The 20,736-nt window shown below is 44.8% G+C and overlaps 1 protein-coding gene across 1 annotated transcript in view; it reads left to right on the forward strand.

Moving 5' to 3' along the window:
- KCNJ10 (potassium inwardly rectifying channel subfamily J member 10) overlaps positions 1–20,419 on the forward strand; it is a 79,438-nt gene extending 59,019 nt beyond the window's left edge. Inside the window, exon 2 of the mRNA XM_030187109.1 lies at positions 18,692–20,419. Within this exon, the coding sequence (XP_030042969.1) occupies positions 18,692–19,828 (1,137 nt within the window). The 3' untranslated portion in view covers positions 19,829–20,419. The remainder of the gene's footprint in view (positions 1–18,691) is intronic.
- The last annotated feature ends 317 nt before the right edge of the window (positions 20,420–20,736 follow it).

Raw genomic sequence — 20,736 nt, forward strand, 5'->3', positions numbered from 1 at the left:
TATGGGAAGTGAGCTTTACTGAAAAACCAATGACTGGATGCAGTTGTATTTTGGCATGTTACTGCATCTGGGGTCCATATGTATTCAACAGAACATTACAAATATGCAGAGGAATCCTCTCAAAATAATTTTCTTCCATTGCAGATTAAGTATGTATTAAAAAATCTCAACCATGTGGGTTATTTTGTATCTAACCAATGTCTTTAATCTACGTTTTTCTGTAAGTGTGGTTGAGATCTTCCAGTGCATACTTCATTTGTCTTTTAAGATCAGCAGAAGAAAATTGTTACGAGACGACTCCTATGCCTATTTGTAGTGTTCTGTTGAATAAATACAGGACCCCTGATGCAGGCACATGCTGAAACACAGCTGTGTCAGGTCGTTGGTTTATCAATAAACTTATCTACTATAATAAAACTCACCCTCAACATTCTGAAGACAACGTTCTGAAGTCACTCAGTCACTCCCTGAAGGGTTCGTCAGTTCATGGTGGTGAACCCACAACACTGACCATTTCTCTCTGCCCCGCCCTCGCATGACGGACCAATCAGAAAAAACACCCTCAATGTTCTGAAACACAAAGGACCATCACAAAACCGTTCCCAGGCAACGCTAGGCGACGTAAGACGGACCTATCTGAGGAAACTACGTGGCAATAAGGGAGGAGCATTCACCAGCAGAACGGCTCATTATCTGTGCAGCATGGAGAGCACAGAACCACCGCTTGAACGAGAGAAGAATATTCCTGCTGTGGGTATGTGCAAAAATAGACCGGGGGGGGGGGGGGGGGGGGGAAGAAAAAGCCACACACCAATCCATCCCACTTTGCCAGCACAGCACATCCCCCAACCCCCCAAGCAAAAAACAAAACAAAAAAAAAGACACACATCAACAACCTGCACACACACCCCACCCTCACACACTCACAAAATAACTCTGTGACACATACACACACACACAAAAAAAGCCACATGCTAGCGCCCGTTTCATTGGTTTCGGAAACGGGCCTTTTTTTTACTAGTCTTCCATATTGTGCGACTCCTGTGGCATTCTTGATCCACTTCATTGGCTGTTCCCACTTTTTTCTTTGATTGTTTGATCAGTGGAGGGTTATTCTTCTTTCGGGGTTTGTCTTGCTACATATGGGTCTTAGGTCATTGTAGCTCTGCAGCTTGGAAGGGATTCTCTTCTCACATCAGGATTACACTGCCGTACAAGGAGAAAGTGGCTCTATCTGGGCCGTATTGTCTTTATGGGAGATTCCTTGGTTTTGGATTCATAGATACCTCTGTTCTCAAGACTTAACACAGTAAATCTGCATTAGAACATTAATCATAAGCCACTGCCCTACATCACGCCACCTCACCAGGTTGGGCATGACACGTCCTGGTCCAGCCTCAGAAACAAGAAAGGGTAATGAGATTCTTTTTTCTGAAAGCCTTTAGCTGCTATTGCAATGCAGTGAATGTCAAGGTCCCCACTTGTTCTGTTGTGAGGATAAATCTCCTTCCTCTTCCTGATGAACATAATTCAACCAAGGTGACTGGAGTACAAAGGGATTTGAGCTGGATCCAAGCTTGACACTAAAAGAAACTCGGAACTCTTGGAGAGTTGTCCCTGTCAGGACTTGGTGCCAGAGGTTTCTTCAGGATAGGAATTAGTCATGGAAGCAGACAGAAGGCACAGTTCTATTCTATTATACTTCCAGAACAAATCAAAAGCTTCCTGAATCATTAAAGGCAGCACGAACTACCAGTACCACTAAGGCAAAGATCGGAAATGCCCTTGAACCCCAGTCTTCTCTATATTTCAAAAGCAGGACTTCTAACCACTCTGAAATTCCCAAGGACTTTTTCTGAGGCTCTACCCAAAAATCTTTATTTCTTTGAGAGTGTATATGGGTTTCAGTCTTGGACACCTGTCCTCTTAGGTTAGGGACCTGTGCCCTCCAGAACTCAACTCCTAGGAATTTCTCCAGAATCCACAAAACACTTTGAAGGATCAGAAAATCACCTGAGGCCTCCTTCTGCTGCCAAATCCTTGACTCAACCAGCCAAAATTGTGTTCTGCAGTGCACTATATATAGGATTCTATTTTCCTCACTTTTTGTGGGGACTTTGTCTGCAATTATTAATGTGTTTTTAGTTTGCTAACACATGCAAAAACTTTAGTGTGCACAAAATCAAACTAAAATGTATCCAATACATTTGTATGTGTAACACAGTGACTGTGTGGTAAATGCAGGGGACAGACAACACCCAGGCGCCACATTACATGCCTAGACTGATAGCTCGGATCTCCACGCTATCGGCCCACACATGTAATATGAACTGGGACTGTCAACTTGACAGCTACCTGGGGAATTGCCACCCATTCCCGGCATCCTGATCCTCCTATCACTCTCCCCCACCCCATGCACCCTCCAGTCCAATCTGATCCTCCCTTCCATCCACCAGCCTCATCAGATGCGTCGCTGCTGCTACTGCTGGTGCCCACGCGAACATGCTGAGATAGATTGGGAAAGGGGGGGAGTTGCTGAGCCATGGGCAGATCCGGGGGCAGAAGAGAGGGAGAGAGTTGAATGAGGCAGCCACCACAGAAGTATGTTGGGTGGTCAGACAGAGTGGGTGTGTCTGACCCATGCCCATCCACAGCTACACTACTGTACCAAGTTCTGCACCAGCTGTCACTGCCAACCATGCCTCCAACCCAACCATGCCACACCTGGTTCCCTGCCCCTACCTGCATTTACCATGTGGTAAAACCTGTGCTAACTGCTTAATGCAGCTGTATTAAAAAAAAAGCCCCATAGTTTTTAATTTTCCAAAGGACTGTATATGTGTAAATCTTCAAGAAAGCTTTGTAAGTGCTAAATAACAAAGTAAACAGGTGCGAGTACTTTCTATGGTGTAATTTTCACAGGGAAATGATATATATACCTTCCTATAGAATACTTGTGTAACTCAGGCACTTACTGGCTCCACAAGTTATTGGCCTGCACTAATATTACTCTGTGTACTGTAAAATGTTTTGCTTGTGTAGCAGGAAACCACAATGTGCTGAGTAATGCCAGTCCGACAAATGAAAGGGTGGGTTATTCTGAGACAAAAGCCCTATAGCAGCAGATCAAGATTTGGAGGGACAAAATAAAACAGGAATGTAAAGAGAGGCTTAGGGGCAGATCCTTTTAGGTACCCTGATGCTGCAAAGTGAGACCCTATTCTGTTATGGCATCTGGACACCCTGATTCCATTACAGAATACTGGTGTAACCCGGTATGCATTGTATTTGGGCGTTTCAAACACCAGAAGTAAAACTTTACAGCTCATTCAAAATGCAGCGGTGAGGTTGATTAGTGGGATCCATGGATATGTTCACATTACACCTATTTTGAAACAGTTACATTGTCTGCTGGTGAAATACAGTTTAAGATATTATCCTTGATCCATCAAAACTTATATGCTACTGCACCCTGGTATTCTGTCTGCAGTTTACATAAGAATAATCATACTGGGTCAGACCAATGGTCCATCTAGCCCAGTATCCTGCTTCCAACAGTGGCCAATCCAGATCACAATCACCTGGCAGAAACCCAAATAGTAGCAACCCCTGGGCAGGTAGTGGCTTCCCCCATGTCCATCTTAATAACAGACTGTGGGCTTTTCCTCCAGGAACTTGTCCAAACCTTTTTTAAACCCAGATATGCTAACCATTGTTACCACATCCTGCAGCAACAAGTTCCAGAGCTTAACTATTCGTTGAGTGAAAAAATATTTCTTCCTATTTGTTTTAAAAGCATTTCATTGCGTTTCCCTCGGTCTTTGTACTTTTTGAATGAATGAAAAATCGATTTGTCTATTTGCCAAGGAGGAAATTGAGATCACAGACAGCAATGTGATTATCTTTAGAAAGGGTGCATTATGCAGATACTAGATCAGGTGCATTTTGCATGGCTGGTCCATTACTGCACAATGCTTTGTCAGGGTTTCTGCATCTATGTAAGAATATAGCGCAGTTTAAGATGTTGTTAAAAATGCATTTACTTCTTCAGGCATTTTAAAATGTCTGATCAGTATAAGACTCTGTTCAGTCATACTACTACTACTACTATAAATCACTTTTATAGCGCTACCAGTCGTACGCAGCGCTTTACAATTGAACATGAAGAAGAAAGACAGTCCCTGCTCAAAAGAGCTTACAATCTAAATCAAGACAAACAGACAGGACCAAAAAGGATAAGGGAAGGGCAGAAGGACACATAAGGATAAGATAAAAGTTACAAGTCAGGAGTCGAAAGCAGCATCTAACAGGTAGGCCTTTAGCCCGGATTGGAAGGCAGCCAGGGATGGAGCTAGACGTAATGGCTCAGGAAGCCTATTCCAGGCATAAGGTGCGGCGAGATAGAAGGAGCAGAGTCTGGAGTTAGCGATGGAGGAGAAGGGTGCAATTAGGAGAGATTTGCCTAGTGAACGGTGTTCTAGGGAAGGCGTGTAGGGAGAGATGAGGGTGGAGAGGTAGTGAGGGGCTGCAGAGTGAATGCACTTATAGGTCAACAAGAGGAGCTTGAATTGTATACGGAAACGGATAGGGAGCCAGTGAAGTGATTTCAGGAGAGGGGTGATATGGGCATAACGACTTTGGCGAAATATTAGTCATGCGGCAGAGTTTTGAACAGATTGAAGAGGAGAGAGATGGCTGAGTGGAAGACCTGTGAGAAGCAAGTTGCAGTAGTCTAAGCAAGAGGTGACGAGAGTGTGGATGAGGGTTCTGATAGTGTGTTCAGAAAGGAAAGGGCGAATTCTGGCGATAACTTTATACTTGAAGATAGGTAAGTGTAGCAGTATGGTAAATGGTTGATGCTTCTGTGATGTTTAGTAGTGTAAGAGTATGTTTGTTTGAATATCTTGGAGGAACAGTGAAGCAATTTTTTTTTTTTGTTACATTTGTACCCCGCGCTTTCCCACTGATGGCAGGCTCAATGCAGCTTACTGTCACATCCGTCACTCCCTCCGGCTGCTCCTCCGCTGGAAGCGGGAGCCGGTGTCCACTGCGGCGAGGGCCGGCCTTCTTGAGGCCACGGCGATAGCCGCCCAGCCCGGGGCCGAGGCCGTGGGCCGGCGATCGTGGCTGCCGGGCTCTCGATCGCTGGCTATGAAGGCCGTACTCGCGCCAGTAGGGAGAATGGCGCCGAGATGCGATGGCCGGCGTCTCCTTCACTTTCGGGCGCGGGTACCCGAAGCTTCGCCTCAGAGGAGTTAGATTGGAAGGCCGGCGCTGTAGTCCCGCCTGGGAGCTCGGACACAGCCAATCAGAAGGATTCTGTCAGTTACCAGGTTCTGATTGGCCAGCCATGTCAGCTGGGACTGGGTGGTTGATTGCGGACAGTATTTAAGGAGCAGGCCTGAGATAGAACATTGCTTCAGGTTCTGTTTCCCGAGGCTAGTCTCCATGTGTTCCAGTTCTCAGTTTGTTTTCCTTGCTCTCCTGGTCTTGACCTTTGCTTTGTTTTTGGACTTCTTTGCTAGCTGCCTGCCCTGACCTATTGCCTGTTTCGACTACGCTGTGAGCTGCCTGCCCTGACCTATTGCCTGTTTCGACTACGCTGTGAGCTGCCTGCCCTGACCTGTCGCCGGTGTTCCTCCTGCCCTCCTGGCTCCTGGTTCCAGTATTGGGTCAGTTCGTCAACCCCGCGGTTCCGGAAGTCCCGTTGACCGCCTGCAGCTGGGGGCTCAACCCTCGGTGAACGGCGGTCGCCGCAGGTGAAGACTTGGGGTTACATGGCTGTCCTCTGAGGTCCTTCGGAGCCTTGCGGGACCTAAGGGCTCACCTTCTCTTCAGACAAGACACTTACATGGGGCAATAGAGGGTTAAGTGACTTGCCCAGAGTCACAAGGAGCTGCCTGTGCCTGAAGTGGGAATTGAACTCAGTTCCCCAGGACCAAAGTCCACCACCCTAACCACTAGGCCACTCCTCCGCAATAATGCAATAGATAGTTTTATGTTAGTGATGACGTGAATTATGTAATGTTGATTATATTATGGGTGTCTTATGCTTGTAACCACTGTTCCCTCTAAGCTGGGCGGGAATCCAGGAGCCAGCTCTGTGGGTACTTGAGCACCCCAATATTGAGAAAATTCCTTGTATATGTCCAGAGAGGGGTTATTTTCACTGGGCTTAGCACCCCCAATAATTTTGAAAAGTTGGTTCCCATGTCCTGCCAGTGGAGGGCACTGTTTCACTATCACATTTTCAATAATAAGGGACAGGCAAGCTCTGCAGGACTCCATGGAACTTATCTGTCCCTAGTGATTGAAAACACAATATTGTAGCAGCGCCCCCCCCCCCCCCCCCCCATTGGCAGCAATGCAGTTGGAGGATTCCTGCTCAGCTTAGAGGAACAGTGCTTGTAACTTGCCTAGGTTTATAGGTTAGAAATTTAGAAAATAAATAAATAAAGAAAATAGGAGCCTGGTGTAACTGGGAGATGCCAGTGGTGGCAAGGGCATGCAAAATGTATAGTATTCTGTAAGTTGCATATATACATGTCATCTCTGCCCATCAGGGCCGCTGAGAGGGGGAGCAGGGGGGACAAAATTCCCCAGGCCCGGGCCTCCAAGGGGGGCCCAGCGCCAGGGTCAGGCCACCGGCACTGCAGTCCCCGGTCTCACCTGCCTGCCTCCTTGGCTCCCGCCTCCCTGTGTCCCGCTCTCGCAGAAACCGGAAGTTACATCAGACGAGGGTGGGACACAGAGAGGGAAGGCCAGAAGAGAGGCGATCTGCGACTGCCGCTTTGAATGCAGGGGGCCCAGAGCCGTGGAGGCAGGCAGGTGAGACCGGGGACTGCTCCGGGCCCGGCCTAGTCTCTCGGCGGCCCTGCTGCCCATGTCACACCCATGCTCCACCCATATGAACTCTCCCTTGCATTTATGCACAATGCCACTTATGCTTGCCCTTATAGAATGGTTCTTAGGGACTTGCTGCCATTTACGCATCTAAGTGTACACTTGTCATAAAAGGGACAGTGCTCTGTACACTTCTGTGCTCAAGGGGCAGATGAATGTGGGCACCCTGTTACAGAATTTCCCCTTTATTGTCTTCTCTCCCTTGTGGGAGTCCAGTAAGGAGGAAAATGCACCCTGGGGCTCATCAAGACCTTGGTTCTCTACCCAAGAGCCAAAGGAGGAGCAGTGAGAAGGGAATGGCCAGGAGTGGGGTGTGTTTCCAGAAAGAGAGTGGAGAAGAGCTGAAGTCTAAAAATCAGCTGAACCTGGGTGCCTTAAGGAGAAGAAAGGAGGAAGCATTAGGGAGAACTTGTCCTGTCTCAAGAAGAAGTAAGGAGAGAAAAGCTGCAGCCAGTTCCACATCTGAGTTGGAACCCAGAGGTAGTGTGAGTACATGCTGGAAGCCTGTGTGATAGGAAGTGGGACCCAAGTCCTAGGTGCATTCTGCTTGCCTAAACAGGAGGTGAAATTGTAAGGAGTGAGAAGAATGAAGTCCTAGAGAGGAGAGAAAGGACTTTTCTAAGCACTGAGGGACTACACAGTCTGTGGGGAGCGTGAGAGGGTTGAGAGACTGGAGACCAGGGAATATCATATGTCCTAAACGCAGATTATATCTAAGAGTATCTAGAATGAGGAGACTGGGGTTGCTAAAAATTCTGAGCATGAGAGAGCTCAAAACCCGTTCACCAGTGAAGGGGCTCAGAAGATGCAGAATAGAGAAGAGAGCAGGCCTCAGAGGAGATAGAAGGGTAAAGGGTCATGGATTTGATATTCCACCTTTCTGTGGTACAACCAAAGCAGTTTACATATTATATACAAGTACTTTCCCTGTTCCTAGTGGGCTCACAATCTATGTTTTGTACCTGGGATAATAGAGAGTTAAGTGACTTGCCCAAGGTCATGAGGAGCTGCTGTGGGATTTTCACCCAGTTCCCCTGGTTCTCAATCCACTAACATCAGGCTACTCCTCCACTTGATCAAAGACTGCAAATACTGATAACACGTTTGACTCTTATTACCATCACTACTTTGGTTTTATGGACTCTGTGTTCATTGCTTTCATAGCTTTACGTTTGTTTATTTTTACGTGTTTGGAGATCACCCAATAAGGAGGTAATTCTATAAGGGGGTTATCAACATTTCAGTGGCAATAATGCTCATAAATTATCAGAATGCCGATACACAGATACACGTGCTTATGTGTGCAGATTTGCACAGAAGTGTCAATAGCCACCTAAATGCATGGCACTGGTTTGCAGGTGAGCATACACGTGGGCGGAGCCTGGGCAGAGAGTGGGCGGGGCACACAGTTATGTGCATAAATTGTAGAATACTATCATTTATACATGCATTGTATAAATGGTATAAGTGGCTGTGCTTAAATTACACACACGTATTTGACCAGGCATACATTTTATAAATTAGGGCATAAATCCGTGCGTAAAATAAAATGAGTGTCAATTAATACCAAATATTGATTGTTAAAGGCTCATTAATTAATTAATTAGCTTCTGCACGGATCTGGGATCCATGCCCAACTTTGGATGACCTTTATAGAATCCGGGGGCCCTTGGATACTGCAGTGCTAGCCCTCAGTAAAGTGGACTCAAAGACAAGAGGGAGCCCACAGATCTGTTGAGTCTGCAGCATGAGAATGGTGAATTCCTGACAAATGTGAAAGAATCGGAGTCAGGGCAGGATTGCCAACGTGCAGTTCTAGTTACAGGAGCTCACTTACTGGTAGCAGGTAGATGAAGGGGACAAACTGGGGGCTGAAATGGGGACAGGAGCTAGGTCTGGAGGCTGAAAAGGGGGCAGGGGCTGAAACTGCAGACTGGGGGCTGATACTGGGGACTGATGGAATAATGGGGCTGGAACTGGGGGCTGAAAAAGGGGGGCAGGTGGGAGAAGTGAGCTGGGGCTGGAACTAGGGGCAGGTGGGATAATGGGGCTGAAACTGGGGGCTGAAAAGGGGCAGGTGGGAGAAGTAGGCTGGGCTGGAACTAGGGGCCGGTGGGATAATGGGGCTGAGATTTGGCAATGGCCATGATTTAGGTGCTAGGAGAAGGTAGCTGGGGATGAGGTGGGAGAAGGAGTGACTGAAGTGGTCTAATGCTGGGGAAGACAGAAGGAGAGATCAGAGCTATCAGAATTGGGTTGGGGATGGGGTGGGAGAAGTGGTCAGCCCTGACAAGGGGCAGAAGGAGGTTGGGAACTGATGCAGAGACTGGAAGATGGAAGAGAAGGGCAGATACTGTGTGGGGGATGTGAAGAAGCAAGGGTATATGTAGGAAAAGGTGAAGATGGAGGGGCAGAGGGATCGGTAGTAGGGATTAAGGTAGAGGAAAGATAGAGAAGGAGGTAGTTGGATGGAGAAAGAAGTATGGGAGAAGAGGCAGGGACAAAAAAGGACGGAAAGTTGTGAAGAGGGTGAAGGACAAAGGAAGTGAGAAAGGGTGGAAATAAAGAAAGTTTAAGGGGAAATGGGAGCCTGAATAATGGGATAAGACTCTGGTTCCTAAACCTGGTCCTAGAGACACCCCAGCCAGTCAGGTTTTTAAGATATCCACAATGAATATTTATGAGAGAGGTTTGCATGCACTGCCTCCACTGCATGCAACTCTCTCTCATGAATATTCATTGTGGATATCTTAAAAACCTGACTGGCTGGGGTGTCTCTAGGACCAGGTTTGCGAACCACTGGGATAAGCAGTGCATCTTTTCTAGCAAAAAAGGTGCCGGTACTCAAATGCTAGGCCACCCTTCAGGGGTGGGGTGATCACTGAGGGATCCACCCCACAATAGCCAGGCCCCCTGCAACCAGTTACAGAACATATAACAAGGCAGAATTGGTGTGTAGAGCCTGAGCTCTTTCATTAAAACTTGGGGTCCATGGGTCAATTTTAGCAGACAATGGAAAAGGTACCGGTACTCAGTACCCCCAAGTACCCCCACAAAAAAGCCCTGGGGATAAGACATAACGGGACTGAAGCTGAAGAGGGGATGAGTTGACAGGGAAGAGCTAGAGGTTGGTAAGGGGTGAGAGGTAGAGAAGATAAGCTAGGGGGGCAATGAATACAGAAAATTGAAAAGGGGAACTTGAAAGTGGGTGAAATACTGGAAATAGTGACAGGGAAGAATAAGACACAGATAGGAATGGCAGTATTAGGGAGTTAAGTGTAAGAAGTAAAAAGCTGGTAAAAAGGGGAATGACAAAACTTAAGATGGGGGAGGAGGAAAACAATTTAGCTACCTGTAGATTTAAAAAAAAAGCAGATGAGAGAAATGGAGAAAAAAATGAGGTAGATATAAGATTAGAAAAGAAGATGGACAGTGAAAAGCAGAAAATGGAAATTAAATCCTGAAAAAAGGACTTGGGAGAACACCAACAAGAGGATGTAGTAAGGACAGACCATGTGGAAAAACAAAATGGTCAGACAACAAAGATAGAAAAAAATTTGATTCTCACTATTTAGAGAAATGAGATGTCAGCTTTGAAAATGTGGATTTCTTTTAATTTATTTTGTGCAAAAGGAAATGCATCTGTTTCTCTTTTCTCAGTTTTCTACTGCTCATAATCTGGTTTCTGGGTTTTCAGTTTCATTTATGTCTAGGTATTAGTTTCTAATCTATAGTCTCTCTCTTGCTCTCTCTTTCTTTTCTTTTTTTTTTTTTAAAGGTTATGGTGTGTGCTTTCCTTTTGTAATCACAGAGAAGGATTATCTTAACATGTAGATTCTGTGTTCAGGTGTTCTTTTTCCAACTGGAGGTATTCTGGTGTTCTAGAATATTTGCACTGCTGACTTTCATAGGTAGGGTTAGTGCAGCTTGAGTGTCTATTTGCAAGGTTTTATGTTAATTCTCAGTGTCTGGTAGTGGAGGAATTTGTTTCTCTCATTCATGTGACACCAGAGTTTGAACAGAATGTTTTTGAAATTGTACTTCTGTTCTGTGTCTGTTCCTGCAAGTTTTATTGGTTGATATGGGAACGCTCCATGTAAATGAATAATTACATTCTATGGGGGTCAATTCTATGACTGGGCACCACAATTTGGGTGTACTAATGCTGCATGCTAAGCATCAATTCTATAACGGCATGTGTGTACCAAGATCCCTCTAGAGAATACTAGCCTAAGTTGGCATTGATGCAGCTAAATTTATTTACTTATTTGTTACATTTGTATCCACATTTGCAGGCTCAATGTGGCTTACATAGTACCGTAAAGGCATTCGCCAATTCAGGTATAAACAGTTACACAGAGATGTTGTGGTAGAATGAGGTTCATGTGGAACAGACATATTAGGGAATCGTATAGAGGAAGAGTTACGTTATGTCCATTACATGCCTCGGTTTCGTAGTGTTGCAGGGTTCAGGCATTTAAGTTGGATCGGTAGGGTTATGCCTTTTTGAACAGATAGTTTTTAGTGATTTCCGGAAGTTTAGGTGGTTGTACGTTGTTTTCACGACTTTTGGTAATGCATTCTATAGTTGTGTGCTTATGTAGGAAAAGCTGGATGCATGAGTTGATTTGTATTTGAGTCCTTTGCAGCTTGGGTAGTGGAGGTTTAGATATGTTCATGTTGATCTGGTTGTATTTCTGATTGGTAGGTCGATGAGGTCTGTCATGTATCCCAGGGCCTCGCCGTAGATAATTTTATGAAGCAGGGTGCAGATTTTGAAAGCAATACATTCTTTGATTGGGAGCCAGTGCAATTTTTCTCGGAGGGGTTTTGCGCTTTTGAAACGTGTTTTTCCAAATATAAGCCTGGCTGCCATGTTTTCAGTGGTCTGAAGTTTCTTTATGAGTTGTTTTTGCATCCCGCGTAAATTCCATTGCAGTAGTCTATCATGGCTTAGAACCATTGATTGTATCAGGTTGCGAAATGTTTCCCATGGGAAGAATGGTTTCACGCGTTTGAAATGTAGGTGTGTGTGTAAATTATAGAATAGTGCTTTAGTACTTACATACATACATGCTCATTATATGCGTGTAAATGTTAGTATTTTATAACATATGTGAACAAATGGTGCCTAACTGTAGCACTCTGTTATAGAATTAAGGTGTATGTGATTTACAAAAAATTGAATAAATGTAAACTAGTGTGGGAACTTGGGAACTGAAGGTGAAACTGGGGGCAGAGCTTGGATCCCCAATCAAAAATGCATTCTGCTGCCCCTGGGAGGGGACGGGAGAGGGAAGGTGTTAGACAGGGAGTAGGGGTGTTGGTTGGGAGGCGAGAAGAGAGAGAGAGGAGATGCTGGATGGGTAGGGGGCACCGAATAATAAGCCACAGGGGGGTGCCAGAAACCCTAGCACAGGCCCTGGCTGGTAGAACGTTTAAACTGGCAATACAGTTGTCCAAAATCCCTAATGTGGACATCCCTAGCAGTGGACAGGCTTTACATAAGTACTTAAGTATAGCCATACTGGGACAGACCAAAGGTCCATCAAGCCCAGCATCCTGTTTCCAACAGTGGCCAGTCCAGGTCACAAATACCTACACCCTTCCGGTCTCAGACAGCCTGAAAATTCTGGGAGTCACAATTGACCGGAATCTCACACTCGAGGACCATGCGAAAAATACAGCAAAGAAAATGTTCTCTGCAATGTGGAAACTTAAAAGAATCAAACCTTTCTTCCCAAGGGAAGTATTCTGCAACCTAGTTCAATCAATGGTGCTAAGTCATCTATGGTGCAGTGCCATCTATGCCGGATGCAAAGAACAAATCATTAAGAAGCTTCAAACCACTCAAAACACAGCAGCCAGACTCATATTTGGGAAAGTGAAATACGAAAGCGCCAAACCCCTAAGAGAAAAACTACACTGGCTCCCACTAAGAGAACGAATTGCGTTCAAAGTTTGCACCCTCTTCCACAAAATCGTTCACAGGAAAGCCCCGAACTATATGTCAGACCTTATAGACTTGCCTATTAAAAATGCAAAAAGATCATCACGCACATTCCTCAATCTCCATTATCCTAACTGTAAAGGGCTAAAATATAAATCCACATACGCGACCAGTTTCTCATACACCTGCACGCAGCTATGGAACGCACTACCGAAGGCCATAAAAACAACGCAAGACCTAACCATCTTCCGAAGGCTACTGAAAACAGATCTTTTCAAGAAGGCATACCATAAACATCCATCTTAAATACTAAATAATAACGCAACACGATCTATACATAACCGATCTTATACCACATGATTGATTAACCTCTTTGATATTTATGATCAAGCACTACCACTTCAACCTTATGCTGAATAGGGATGTCCTAATGTATGTTACAACCCAATTTTTCTCAGGAACCTTCATGTAATACCATAATTTATTCTTCTTTACCATATATGTATGCACATGGTGTGTGTATATATATATATATATATATATATATATATATATATATATATATATATATATATATATATATATATATATACCATGATCTGTTCCATATATGCAATGTTCCATGTATGTTACCATGTATGTAAGCACCTTAACGCAATAACGTTTGTAATTCTGTTACCCGGAAATGGCAACCGCCATTACGGCAAATGTAAGCCACATTGAGCCTGCAAATTGGTGGGAAAATGTGGGATACAAATGCTACAAATAAATAAATAAATAAAATAAGTATAGCCATACTGGAACAGACCAAAGGTCCATCAAGCCCAGCATCCTGTTTCCAACAGTGGCCAATCCAGGTCGCAAATACCTGGCAAGAGTCCCAAAAAAGTACAAAACATTTTATACTGCTTATCCCAGAAATATTTTCCCCAAGTCCAATTTAATAATGGTCTATGGACTTTTCCTTTAGGAAGCCGCCCAAACCTTTTTAAAATTCTGCTAAGCTAACCACTTTACCACATTTCTGGCAATGAATTCCAGAGTTGAATTACACGTTGAGTGAAGAAAACTTCTCCGATTCGTTTTAAATTTGCTACTTTGTAGCTTCATTGCATGCCCCCTAGTCCTAGTATTTTTGGAAAGTGTAAACAGGCGCTTCACGTCTGCCCGTTCCACTCCACTCATTATTTTAAAGACCGCTATCATATCTCCCTTCAGCCGTCTTTTCTCCAAGCTGAAGAGCCCCAGCCGCTTTAGCCTTTCCTCATAGGGAAGTCGTCCCATTCACTTTATCATTTTCGTCACCCTTCTCTGCACCTTTTCAAATTCCACTATATCTTTTTTGAGATGCAGCAACCAGAATTGCACATAATGTTCAAGGTGAGATCACATCATGGAGTGATACAGAGGCAATATGATATTTTTGTTTTATTCTCTATTCCTTTTCTAATTCTGTTTGCTTTTTTGGCTGCCACCACACACTGAAGCAGAACATTTCAACATACTGTCCATGATAGAACCTAGATCATTTTCTTGGGTAGTGATCCTAAAGTGGAACCTAGTGTCGACTAGCTATGATTTGGATTATTCTTCCCAATGTGCATCATTTTGCATTTATCCACATTACATTTCATCTGCAATTTGGATGCCCAGTCTTCCAGTTTCCTAAGGTCCTCCTGCAATTTCCCACAATCCACATGTGATTTAACAGCTTTGAATAATTTTGTCTCATCTGCAAATTTGATCACCTCACTTGTCGTTCTCATTTCCAGATCATTTATAAATATTTTAAATATCATCTGTCCCAGTACAGGATCCCTGTGGCACTTCACTGTTCACTCTCCTCTTTTGAGAGAAATGACCATTTAACCTTACACTCTGTTTTCTAACATTTAACCAGTTCCCGCTCCGCAACAGAACATTGTCTCCTATCCCATGGCCTTTTAATTTTCCCAGGAGTCTTTCATGAAGAACTTTGTCAAAAGTTTTCTGAAACTTTAGATACCTACATTAACTGGTTTGCCTTTATCCACATGTTTATTCACACCTTCAAATATATACTACTACTACTTGACATTTCTAAAGCGCTACTAGGGTTACGCAGCGCTGTACAATTTAACATAGAAGGACAGTCCCTGCTCAAAGGAGCTTACAATCTAAAGGACAAATGTACAGTCAGTCAAATAGGGGCAGTCTAGATTTCCTAAAAGGTATAAAGGTTAGGTGCCGAAAGCAACATTGAAGAGGTGGGCTTTGAGCAAGGATTTGAAGATGGGTAGGAAGGGGGCTTGGCGTAAGGGCTCAGGAAGTTTATTCCAAGAATAGGGTGAGGCGAGGCAGAATGAGCGGAGCCTGGAGTTGGCGGTGGTGGAGAAGGGTACTGAGAGGAGGGATTTGTCCTGTGAGTGGAGGTTACGGGCGGGAACGTAAGGGGAAATGAGGGTAGAGAGGTAATGAGGGGCTGCAGACTGAGTGCATTTGTAGGTAAAAAGGAGAAGCTTGAACTGTATGCGGTATCTGATTGGAAGCCAGTGAAGTGACCTGAGAAGAGGGGTGATATGAGTATAGATAGATAGATAGAGAGAGAGAGAGAGAGAGAGAGAGGGAGGATTCCCTTGGATAAATCTATGTTGACTGTCCCAGTAAACCTACAGTTGGTAGGTCCATACCCAGAGGACTTGCAATCTAAGGACCTCATCTAGTGAAAGGCTTTAAAGCACAGTGATATGCTTTAACTTGAGTTAAATGCAGAGCTAGAATAATGGAGATTGCATTATTTAAGGTTTGTTAAGGTTTAAGTTTGTAGTTGAAACATGGGAGGGTGAAAATGACTTGTCTGAGTCCACGATGAATGTTAATGGGAGAAAGGTGATTTAAACCTTGGCTTCCCTGGTTTGCCTAGGGCTCAATATAGTGTTTTTTTAATTCAGCCCCGATCCTTGTACTAAATCCGTATTTGATTCATAAATGGCATAGAGTCAAATTCTACTGCAGAGCTTTGCCCTGATCCAAACTGAGATGCACTGGGCGCTGGAGGTGGGTGTACAGGTCAGATTTGGACATAGCTTGGCTTACTCAGACAGCTAAGAACCCCTTTAGATGGGGAACAGAACTTGGACTGGATTAGAAATGACTTTCACCTCGCCTCACCTCCTCGGTTTGTTTCTTGGGATTATGCTCACACATTTTAGCTGTACTGAATACATCCATCTGCTCCAGTCTTTTATTCAATGTAGACTTATCAAAAGAACTAGTCATTATAGATTTGTGGGTTAGTGTTGACATCTGGTGGAGATCAATGGTTATTACTACTCCTTTGATATACACTAACCTGTTTGCCTCCCACTGGTCGGACCCTACTCCCTGCAGCATTCCATGTTCTGTGCATCACCAAAATATTTCCATATTATAGAAAGGCCCATAATCCCAGTCATTAATGGTACAACTTTGGTAAAATCTCAATCAGGTTATTTAGCTTTTCGTTTTTAAAAAGAGGAGTGTGTTAGCCGTGTTAGTCCACTCTTAAGGTTATCAATAGAAATCAAACAAAATAAAACATGGAAAAGAAAATAAGATGATACCTTTTTTATTGGACATAACTTAATACATTTCTTGATTAGCTTTCGAAGGTTGCCCTTCTTCGTCAGATCAGAAATAAGCAAATGTGCTAGCTGACAGTGTATATAAGTGAAAACATTCAAGCATTACTATGACAGTCTGACAGGGTGGGAGGATGGGGGTGGGTAGGAGGTATGCATGGGGACATCAAAGCATATCATTGATATTCTAACAGGATGGGTGTGGATAGGTGAGGGGTGGGGTGATCAACAGAGAAATACAGCTATTTAGAAAATATGTGCTTTCTAGTTTGATATTGATGCCATGTTTGCTACAATTTGTTTTATTTTACAATTGTGAGCTCCAAGTTTAGTAGAGTGGTTATATTTTGAATTGTAATCCACTTTAAAGTGTTGAGGGGAATATAAGAATACAGTAGGTTTAAAGACATGGTATTAATGTATTCTGCAAATAACTGTGGCTGTTCACTTCGACTCTTGTCCTCTAAAGCTTAGTACTCAATAAACAGTTAATCCACAAAGGTGCCACCTGCCTTTGTGTTGGTTTTGCTACCACAGACTAATAAGGCACCCCTCACAGGAAGCTTTTCTCTCGGAGGCAATTTCTCCAAACAGGCTAGTTTTGTGCATATTATAACAGGAATGAACCTCACTCCTAAACCAGGGTGTGTGGATTATGATCTCAGACTCTCAAATTTACGCTTCTGCGCACTGTAGTAGTTTCATTGTACCTCTGGAGTTCATAAGATGTAAAATATATAGTTGTGCAGTGCTTGGAAATTCTTTTTAATCAAGCCTGTGGTTCCCAAAACTATTACTGAGCAAGCCCTTATTTTCTCCCTTTCAAAGTCCCAGCTGTCTTCTCTTGCCCTGTAGTGCAGTTAATGAAGTGGAAGGGCATAGCTACCATAGAATGAACCCAGCAAAATGCCCAGGGCCACCTAATAGTAGGGCTGCCTGAAGCTGCTCCTGCCTGCAGGTCCATGCATCCCTACTTTCCTCATTCCTTCTCCTTCCCCTCCCTCCATGACCGGCCTGGCATCACTCCATTCCCCCCCCCCCCCCCCCACGCAATCTCTCTGGCTTCTCACCAGTGGTGTGGCAGGTGACCAAAAGCACTGAAAACTGGCTATCTCTGGCCGGCAAGGCCTTTCCTCTGCTGCGTCCTGCCCATAGAAAGTTGTATCAGCGAGGCAGAAGAAAGGCCCTGCCGACTGGAGACAACTAGTTTTCAGTGCTGCCTCTGTTGCTGCTGGTTACCTGCCATAGCACCGGGGAGAAACCAGATAAATTGGGGGGGGGGGAGGGCAGAAGAGATGCTGGGGGAGCATGGGGGGGGGGAGAGAAAGGAAGAGGGAGAGAGAGAGAAAGAAAGACAGACAGAGAGCACATAGGGGAATGGGAAGAGAGGGGGAGTAATGCTGGACCTGGTGGGGGGGGGGGGAGGCAGATGAAAGAGTAAGAGAGAGGCCTGGACCAAAGGGGAAAAAGAAGAGAGGGGGCAGAACAGATGGAAGAGACAGAATAAGTACTGGACCAAAGAAGACAGAAAAGAGAGGGGAAAGATGCTAGACTGGGGGGGGGGGGATCGGGACCAAAAAGGAGGGAGAAGAAAGGGAGCAGTTGCGGGGGGGGGGGGGGGGGGGGGGAGAGTGAGAAAGAGAGACCAAGAGAGAGAGGGGTAGAGACACTGAACCAACAGAATAAGATGCCACACCATGTAGGGTGGGGGGTGCAGGAGGAAGGGAAGAGAGTAAAGAGAAGTAGGGACACGGAAGAGATGATGGTCATGTGGGAAGTATAGGAATACAGACACAGTTGGGTAATACTGGACACAAGGGAGAGGATAGGGACACAGATACTGAACATTGGGGGGGGGGGGGGAGGATAGGGACAGGATGGATGGAGACACACTGGAAAGATGGATTGTAGACACAGAGACCATAAAGAGAGTTTTAAAAAAAGTAGAAAAAAGCAGAAAAGAGACCCTAGGACTAAAGCATTACTCAGACAACAAATGTAGATATGCAGCTTTGGGAAATGCTGGCATATTACACCCCCCCCCCCCCCCACTTAGGGAGCGATGGTGTTATAGGGGGCCCATCTCCATTTTTTCTGCCCAAGGCCCATTCAGTTCTAGCTATGCCACTGGTGAAGTGTGTGTGTATCCTTCTTCTGAGTGTGATACTACAGTGTTGAGTTTGTACTCTCCTATTGTATTTTATAGTGTGTTTAACTTTCTTCAACAATTGCTTTCTAGATGACTTCTTCAGTCAAGGTCTATTACAGTCAGACCACGCAGACAGATGGCCGCCCTCTGATTAGCCCAGGCCTGCGCAAGAGGCGGGTGATGACAAAGGATGGGCGGAGTAATGTGCGTATGGACCACATCACGGACAAGAGTTTCCTCTACCTCAAGGACCTGTGGACCACATTCATTGATATGCAGTGGCGGTACAAGCTACTTCTCTTCTCTGCCACCTTCGCAGGGACCTGGTTTATCTTTGGGGTGATCTGGTACCTAGTAGCTCTGGTGCATGGAGACCTTCTAGAGTTTGATATGTCAGCCAACCACACACCCTGTGTCATGCAAGTGCACACACTGACTGGTGCCTTCCTATTCTCCCTGGAGTCTCAGACCACTATAGGCTATGGATTTCGTTATATCAGTGAGGAATGTCCCTTTGCCATTATCCTCCTTATTAGCCAACTGGTTCTCACTACCATCATGGAGATCTTCATTACTGGAACCTTTCTGGCCAAGATAGCCCGGCCAAAGAAGAGGGCAGAGACCATTAAGTTCAGCCAGAATGCAGTGGTGTCCCAACATGATGGAAAACTCTGTTTGATGATCCGGGTTGCCAACATGCGGAAGAGCCTGCTGATTGGTTGCCAGGTAATTGGCAAGCTTCTACGCACCTACCTTACCAAGGAAGGTGAAAATGTTAGGCTGAATCAGATCAACGTTGACTTCCAAGTTGACACCTCCTCTGACAGCCCTTTCTTGATCCTGCCACTCACCTTCTATCATGTGGTGGATGATGCCAGCCCCCTCCGAGATGTGGCACTACAGTCTGGAGAAGGGGACTATGAACTTGTGGTGATCCTCAGTGGAACGGTAGAGTCCACCAGTGCCACCTGCCAAGTGCGGACCTCCTATTTACCTGAGGAGATCCTGTGGGGTTATGAGTTTAGCCCTGTTATCTCATTATCATCAAGTGGGAAGTACGTGGCTGACTTCAGCCTATTTGACCAAGTGGTCAAGGTGTCTCCACCATGCTGCATCCATGAAACCATTCGATATGGAGATCCCGAAAAGCTGAAGCTGGAGGAATCCTTCCGAGACAAATCTGAGAGAGAAGGAAGTCCCTTAAGTGTCCGAATCAGCAATGTTTGACCTCCAAGAAGGATGTCTTGATTTTTACAATTAGATCTTTTGTAATCCTTCTCCTGATACTCTGCCTTTTACTCTCTCCATTGTTCATGTCTATTGGGGTTTTTATAAGGCAGTTTTAGCTAAGCTCACCGTAGGAATGTTTGGGAAGATATCTGGAGTGACCCAGATAGTCTCTCAGCTGCTCTAAAAGAAAGTCACGCCTATAGAAGAGCCAACAGTCAATAAAATCATGTTCAATGTGAACTTTAAACTCCTCATCTCACATCTGTGATCTGCTACTAACAGCTGAAATCTGGTACAACTGGAAAGAGCCTTCAATCCAAAAGGAGACTAGAGTTCTTTGTTTAATACCTTGATGGCTCCAGCTAGGAATTAACTATAGATTATTCTTCAGCAGAATCTAGTCGTACTGTAACCCCTCTACCATAAAAGTGGATATAAGCAATTGTGAAATCTGGTTGGTGATAGGGGTGCGTTGTTGCGATATAGCAGACTGATCAAAAGCTGATGTTGATTATATGTAGGCCAATTTTCTAACTGCCTGATATTCAAAATGATGTAAACGGCCCAGAGAGGCTTCCAGTCATTTAAATCTCTTATCCATGGCTAACCGTGAATATTCAGCGGCACTTAAACAGTTAGTGCCTGGGGGCATTCCAGGAGCGGAGTTACATATGTGGTTCAGTGCTGATATTCAGCCTTTAACTACATAAGATAACTGCTTACATTGGGCCGCATAAAAGCACCAACAGGACTCTTATCATAGGTGGTTATGGGCTGAATATTGCACTTAACGGCATAAGTTTTAGCGGCCAACATCTGGAAATACAGCCAGAGGTGGACATAAAAATGCTCACCGCCACTGGCTGAATACCGACTGGAAAGAGTTTAGGCGTCAGACTTTGTGA

The sequence above is a fragment of the Microcaecilia unicolor genome, chromosome 14 (assembly GCF_901765095.1).
Source record: "Microcaecilia unicolor chromosome 14, aMicUni1.1, whole genome shotgun sequence".
In the NCBI taxonomy this organism is placed as follows: domain Eukaryota; kingdom Metazoa; phylum Chordata; class Amphibia; order Gymnophiona; family Siphonopidae; genus Microcaecilia; species Microcaecilia unicolor.